Below are 7,207 nucleotides of genomic sequence, written 5' to 3' on the forward strand. Positions count from 1 at the left end.
AATTTAGGATACAATAAACTATAAACAGTGTAAAGGTGGGGTAAAGATGCTTGCGAGATTTAACTTGCATTGCATCACCACACAACATTCTAGTAGCCAGAAGGGGGGAGCTTTTTGTCAGAAGCGGAGGAAGAATATCATATGTCGATAAGCTTAGCAAGTGGGAGTGGAATTGTTAGTCGCTGCTGGTGACAAGGACGCGACGCCGATCTCCTCAACCGGAGATGGAGCCTGGCCCCGGCCGTATAAATGGCGGGCACGGCGCGGGGAGATTCTAGCTGTCATACAAGCCGGGAACCGGAGCCAGCAAGCTCATAATCCCACTGCTGATAGCGTAGCCACACCCATCAAATTAATAGTATTAATCGTAGTAGCTAAATTAGATCAGCAAGTTGGAGTAATATATAGCAAGGGAGGGCGCGTCATGGACGCGATGAGCAGCGCGGTGTTGCAGGGGGCGTGGAGGAAGGGGCCATGGACGGCGCTGGAGGACCGGCTGCTGACCGAGTACGTGCAGCAGCAGGGCGAGGGCAGCTGGAACTCCGTCGCCAAGCTCACCGGGCTGCGGCGGAGCGGCAAGAGCTGCCGGCTGCGGTGGGTGAACTACCTCCGGCCGGACCTGAAGCGGGGCAAGATCACCGCCGACGAGGAGACCGTCATCCTCCAGCTCCACGCCATGCTCGGCAACAGGTAAGCACGCACGCTTCATCTCATCTATGAGACGTGTACAGTCTACTACAGTGCGAGTGGCTGTAGTAGATGCTCACGTACTGTATGACTGTATCTTCTTGGGTGCGCGGGCGGTGCCTAACTGAGCGACGCGTGGGTGAATGGATGGACGGACGCAGGTGGTCGGCGATCGCGCGGTGCCTGCCGGGGAGGACGGACAACGAGATCAAGAACTACTGGCGGACGCACTTCAAGAAGGCGCGGCCGTCCAGGCGGGCCAGGGCGCAGCTGCTGCACCAGTACCAGCTCCAGCAGCAGCAGCAGCACCGCCAGTACCTCCACGCGCTGCACCTCCTCCAGCAGCAGCAGCAGCAGATGCAGATGCAGCTACAGGAGAATCACCACCAGCAGCAGCAGCAGCAGGCGATGATGATGGCGCAGCAGAGCCCGCCGGAGGAGGACCAGGCCGTGATCACCGCCGTCGGCAACATGAACAGCATGGAGACTGCAGAGTGCTACTGCCCGTGCCCGGCGGCGTCGGCGGTGCTCGACCTCCCGCTCCCGGCCGACGACGAGGACGCGCTGTGGGACAGCCTCTGGCGGCTCGTCGACGGCGAGGACGGCTCCAGCGGAGGCGACTCAGGCGAGTACTAGGCTACTGCATGTGCTAATACTACTACGGCAATGTGCATGTGTCCCGTTGTAAAGAAAGAAAGAAAGGAAGGAGAGGTATACAATACTGCCTGCAGGTTAATTTCAGTACTATACTGGCCGCAGGGATATCATCCCGGCGGTGATAGCTAGGAAGGATCATGCATGCATGCATGATCACGCACGCATGCCAATAGTTCTTCTTCATGCATGTCCCGTGTACATGTTTACGTTTTTACCCATGACCATGAGCCATGATGAGCCCATGATCAGGTGCACTGTACCAACATCTTCAGTTAGCATGTCAACAAAGCTAGCTTGTAAATTGCAGCAGCAACAGCATCATGTAATTTTGGTCTCGCTTCTCAGTCAGTCAATCAAGCACATTTTCTTCAGTCGATGAACAAGCAGTGCAGCAGATCCCTACCCACTTGGCAATATTTTATGCACCTTGCAGCTAATTCGCTGTACAAAAAATGGCCACGCACACCTATCTTCACAATTGGTTATCAATCGTACACATAGTTACTCAATGCTTGACAGTGGATTTATCATATATAGCATGTTATTATGATCCAAGCGGCCGTATGCTTAATGTTTTCCTTTGCATATATGGGAGGACAGGAGCTTGACCGAGTTGCTCAACTCACCATATATGAATTCAGTTGCGATACGAGCTATTTGTTGTAAAGGTTGCTGTTGCGATACGAGCTATTTGGAAGTGCAGAAACAATGCTTGCTTTCGTATCTTCCCTTATGATCCTACTAGTGTCGCAACAGCAACCTTTACAACAAATAACACAATTACAACAAAACCACACCAAAGATAATGAAAAGGAGGAAATCACACAATTTTCACCGCTATCAGGTATGACATTTATCATTCCCATTCGAGCGTCGCTGATCATGTACAGGAAACTACTTGTACTTGTATGTCCCAAGATCAATTAATTTTTCTAACCCCATGCCCACTAGGCCACTAGAGTATTTAAAATAAATATACCGAAGCAATAGCTGTAGGAATAATCAAACTAAAAAATAATTCGGATAGTCTCAAATCACCTAACCACTTCACAAGTTATTTCCTGAAGCTTGGTTCTGATGAATAAGCAACGCACGTCACGCCACGTCAGGCCAGCCGCTCGGAGAAGGACTTTGTCGACCTCACCGACCGGCCGGAGCCGCGTGAAGGAGCAACGGTCGGGGAGCGGTTCAGCATTTCGACGACGGCGGGCACGAGAGCCTGCGAGCGGTGCAGCATGTCGACCATCGACGGCGTCTGGTAGGTGTGGATTTGGGTGTTGAGCTCCGTCGAGTCGCCACGCGCCGTGGCCCTCTGCCATGAGTGCGAGCTCAGGCCTGCCAGCATGAAGGCCCTGCCGGACTCGTCGTACCTCCGCCGGCTCTCCACCCTCTCCTGCATCTCCCTCAGCTCCGTGATCAGCGCCAGGCACTGGCTGTCTGAAGATTGCGCTGCCTGCGACTCCAGGATCCTCGTGCGGCCTTCGAGGATCGACACGGCCTGGGAGAAATCGCCTCCGTCGGCCGCGGCCCGCGCAGCGGACATGTCCTCCATGGCTTGAACGCGGTGCCACTCGCGCTCAACCTCGGGAGACATTTTGCAGTCCACAGAGTATGCAGGACGCTCGACACTCACTTCTTCACCCTGCACCTGAATGCTCTCTGTTGTAACTGCGTCTTGGTATGTACAGCTTGGCTTGATCAGTACAGTCTGCTGCCCCAGTGCAGCTGGGACATGGAGGGTGATCAGAAACCCCCTCTCTTCATCTGCATACAGGTCGCCTATATCGACTGACCCGTTACGTCCATCCACGGCTACTTCACTTGCATAGCCACCTGACTTGATGGAGGTGAGTAGCACGCTTTCATCCACACACTCGATGCCCAGCCGCATCTCCTTAACCACAACACTGAGGAGGCCACCAATACACTGAGCAAATCCATTCTGGATCGAGCCTTCGGCGTCGATAAATGAGAATGTGCCGCTAGATGTCTCCGCAATAGCGTGCATCGCCGCCGAGTCATGATCTGCACCGAAACCAAAGGTGTGGATTTGCACATGATTACCTGTTCCAGGCAGGATTGAGGGAGGAACAAGCATGCTGTGGTTTGTCTGAACCCCATCGTCATAGGTTGGCACCGAATATGTGTCTTGACCATCCGACAGAAGAATGATGCTGCAAACAGGATTCTTCATCCGACGGTGCTCGATGACTTTAGCACCCTTCTTTAGCCCATCAGAAATGTTTGTGCCGCCACCATCAACAAGGGAATTCACAGCCTGCATGGCTTGCATTCGTCCGTTGACGTTCATTTGGCGAAGGGGAAAGAGCCTCCGTGCCGTAGACGAGAAGGCAATGACAGACAGCCGGTCATTGGGCCCAAGCGTCTGGATGACAAAGCCCATTGCCTTCTTGAGAAGTGCAAGTTTGGCCCCTTTCATGCTGCCACTGACATCAAGCACGGTCACAAGGTCAAGAGGCGCACGGGAGCTCACCGACTCCAAGGACTTCGGAGCCTTGAGATGAATCAAGATAGAAAAGACCTTCTGGGTCACTGACTGCTGTATGGCCTGCACTTCTGCATATGTCTTGATTTCAACCGAACCAGTGACTGCATTGTTCTCCTCCACATTTTCAGACTGAATATCTATTTGCTCATCGTCATTGAAAATGTCTGCCTCGGGAGTACGGAAGACAGGAAATTGCTCCAGCAGATTTCCACTGTATGAGTTGGAAAGCCTGCGGATAACAGCCATGTGTCCGTCGTCTTGGGGCCAATTTACCGGGCTTACTCTAGCTCTCCCATGGGTGGCATCTGCAAGTTGAGGTCCCTGGAAGGGCAGTTCTTTCCAGTCGGCACGGCATATTGGGCAGATATGGTTGCCATGCCTGACATTTGAAGTGATGCAATGGAAATGGAACTTATGGGAGCATTCAGCAGTAAACAGGGCCTGTCCGTGCCCTGTCCTCATACTGCCAAGGCAGATGGCGCATACCCTCTGAAATCAAGAAAGCCAGCGCAGAAGAGTTAGCATGATAGAATCAGAGCTTGCAACTGAGCACAAAAAAAAAATAGCTTCTACCCCAATTGGTTATATGAATGATGCGTAAAAATGTGCTCTGAATAATGCCATTGAAACACTTGTGTTGATGTAAACATCAGACAAGCACACTAACAGTGTTGCAGATTTTCATACGACATGCTGCGGATAAGCAAGACTGCATGAGGCTCTGTACAACCAATCAAACGGAAGGAATTTATCACGCAATAGAAGAGAAGAACTAAAGGTTGGTTATAAACTTATCATGAAGGTCCAAGAGCCAGAATTTGCATACCTTGAAAATTGGCATAGAGAACTACTACCAATCAAACATCAGGTGTAGTATGAAAAATGCTAGTATCAACATACCATACTAAATCAACTGAGAATTTGGGTATTAACACATGTAGACGATATCAGAAAATACGAACCGGAACATCCTAACACTATATTCTGCTTTCATTCATTCTTGGTAAGCATTAACAATCAGAGCGGTAAAACCAGAATAAATTAACATACTTTTCTTTTGAAAGAAAGGGCTTTTCCACCCATTTTATTGAATGAAACCACAGTAAGCATAGTCATGAAGGAGCTCGGGAGCAGTCCATGTGACTGACCAGAGGAAAATTAACACAGTACTATTTCGCTATATAAAGTGGGTTGGCAATTTGGCATGAGAAAATATTCTTTGCAAGTCAACGTAATTCACCACGTTGCACGAAGGACTCTGGTTGTTGAAGCCAACTGACAGAGAGCCCAAGATCAAGTCAAATTAGATGGGCCTACCAACCAGTCAAAGCACATGGAAAGGAAAACGGCAGGAAAAATTGAATAGGAAAAGGTTACTGCATTATGCAGTTAAAATTGAACAAACTGCACCACAAGGCATCACAGGTTAAGCCTTCAGTGGCAGTGTAACTGTAGAAAAACATGCAATATTTTCATCAAAAAAAGAAAAAAAGATGCAATCCATGAGCTACAGCTCTAGCCTGGCCTCCAAACTCAATCCGGTGAGCCATGCCCTGGCCCATGGATTTTATATTTATTTAAAAAATAACATGTTAGGCACGTGGGCAACTACACTAGTATAGTATAGTATAGTATAATCCTCATATGTTAATTTCAGTTGGTGATCACAAGGTAGGAGTAGGACAAGTTGGAGAGACTTTTCAGTTTGGCGATTTCCCTGTGAGGAAACTTATTACCGCCTTGGTGGCACCTGACCGGTCAAAACAAAATGAGGACCAGCTGGAAGCAAGAGAAAACAATTTTTGGTAACTGAAACCCGCAGGCAGCTGGTGACAGACGAGAAAGCAAAAGAATTGGCGTGACTTGCGTATCTGGTTAACAGTTGGAGAATTGGTGAGCACATTCAATGATTATCACAGTAATATCTTTTAAATTTTAATGTTATTAAGAGAAGGCACACCAAAAGAAATAAATTTCTCCCGATTTTGTTTGTTTGCTTGTCCGACGGAGATCGCACGCGGAAACGATGAACTCCGGCGAACTCGCACGGCGGTCTTTCACTGCCTACACGCAGAGATGGGACACGGAAATGATGAACACTGTTTTTTTTATCGGAGGATGAGGAGCTCGGTCGAACTCCTGCGGCGATCTTTCACTGCTACCGTAGGTAGAACAAATCCAAAAATATTCGAGACGTGGTAGCACGATCTTTTCCCCGGCGTGTCCACGCGGTTTGGCACGGGGCAGAGCGATTAGGAGATGGATGGATGGAGATGGCCAAGAAGATGGAACCCTCACCTTGGAGCCCCGGCTGCCGGAGCTGGAGAGCCGCCGCGAGGACGCGGACGGCGACCTGGCCCTCTCCTCCTCCGCCGTCGCAGGGCCCGGCGCCGCGGCCGACGGCGGATGGTGCGCCTCGCGTCCCGGCGGCGGCGGCGGCGCGTCCTCGAGGGCCCTCTGGCGGTCCGGCAGGCGGATGCAGAGCTTGGTGGCGAGCGCGCGCTTGGCCCGGCCCCAGGCGTCCGCCATTGCTGGCTCCTCCCGACGCGACCCGACCGGCCTGGTCCCTCTCTCGCGCACGCAGAGGTGGGAGCGGAAGTGGGATCGCTCGATCGGCGGAGGAAGCGGACCAGGGAGGAGCGCCGGAGGGAGGGAGGGAGTTGGTTGGGTCGGGTCCGTCTTCTCCTCGCCGCGCGCGTCCGTTTCTTGGTTTATTATGCGGGATGGGAGCGTCTCGGCGAATAAAACAACGGGGAGCAGGGGAAACTTGTCCGTGCCTCGCTTCCCGTTTTGCCCTCGGGTGGGAGGGTGTGGACGCGCCGGGATCCCCGTCAGCGCGGGGCGTTTCGGGGATTTCGCGCCCGTGGCGCGTACTTGGTGACTCTGTCAGTCTGCCTCCTCGCTTCGAATTGAGGGTTTGTCTTTTTTTTTTTTGAAGGAATTGAGGGTTTGTCTTGTGTGGATGAACAATTGAATTCCTCAGTTTCGGTCTGTTCCGATTCGATTTTGCCGATGAAGGTTTGTGCACGGTTCGGACCTTTGCCACGTAGGCATTCAAACCCCACTCAGAGCCTTGCTTTTATCACCCAACCCTTGCATCATTGCTCTATATCCGCGTAGTCCGAAACCGATGTTGCTGCTGTACCACTCGCTTCGTAGCCCGGGACTTGCCGGACCTCCACCGCTCCACCCGTGCGCGAGCTCTGCTCTGCTTATGCCTCCCTTCCATCCATTGTCCGGCCGCCGCCCAGGTAACCTCTGCCACTGCACATTGCAGTCCATGGCGGACACCACGCCCCGGCAAGTGTTCGGCCAAACGCCGTGGCCAAAACTATTGATGTGTTTTTGTTGTTT

At 51.8% G+C, this 7,207-nt stretch overlaps 2 protein-coding genes across 2 annotated transcripts; one reads left to right on the top strand and one right to left on the bottom strand.

Moving 5' to 3' along the window:
* Positions 1–232: 232 nt before the first annotated feature.
* On the top strand, positions 233–1,653 carry LOC119292019 (transcription factor WER-like). Its single transcript, XM_037570844.1, has 2 exons — positions 233–690; positions 849–1,653. Exons 1-2 carry the CDS (start codon positions 425–427, stop codon positions 1,321–1,323), a joined length of 741 nt encoding a protein of 246 aa, XP_037426741.1. The 5' UTR covers positions 233–424; the 3' UTR covers positions 1,324–1,653.
* A 494-nt stretch (positions 1,654–2,147) lies between these two features.
* On the bottom strand, positions 2,148–6,549 carry LOC119292018 (E3 ubiquitin-protein ligase WAV3-like). The gene is made up of 2 exons (XM_037570843.1): positions 6,152–6,549; positions 2,148–4,342 (listed from the first exon to the last, which is right to left on the bottom strand). The coding sequence occupies exons 1-2, from the start codon at positions 6,380–6,382 to the stop codon at positions 2,450–2,452; spliced, it is 2,124 nt and encodes a 707-aa protein (XP_037426740.1). The 5' UTR covers positions 6,383–6,549; the 3' UTR covers positions 2,148–2,449.
* Between the last annotated feature and the right edge of the window lie 658 nt (positions 6,550–7,207).

The sequence above is a fragment of the Triticum dicoccoides genome, chromosome 4B, assembly GCF_002162155.2.
Source record: "Triticum dicoccoides isolate Atlit2015 ecotype Zavitan chromosome 4B, WEW_v2.0, whole genome shotgun sequence".
NCBI classification, from domain to species: Eukaryota; Viridiplantae; Streptophyta; class Magnoliopsida; order Poales; family Poaceae; genus Triticum; species Triticum dicoccoides.

Coding starts and splice junctions, on each gene's coding strand:
- LOC119292019 (XM_037570844.1), top strand. CDS start 425: ATGGACGCGATGAGCAGCGCGGTGTTGCAGGGGGCGTGGAGGAAGGGG. Junction 691..848: donor CACGCCATGCTCGGCAACAG/GTAAGCACGCAC, acceptor GGACGGACGCAG/GTGGTCGGCGATCGCGCGGT.
- LOC119292018 (XM_037570843.1), bottom strand. CDS start 6,382: ATGGCGGACGCCTGGGGCCGGGCCAAGCGCGCGCTCGCCACCAAGCTC. Junction 4,343..6,151: donor CCGGCAGCCGGGGCTCCAAG/GTGAGGGTTCCA, acceptor TCTTGATTTCAG/AGGGTATGCGCCATCTGCCT.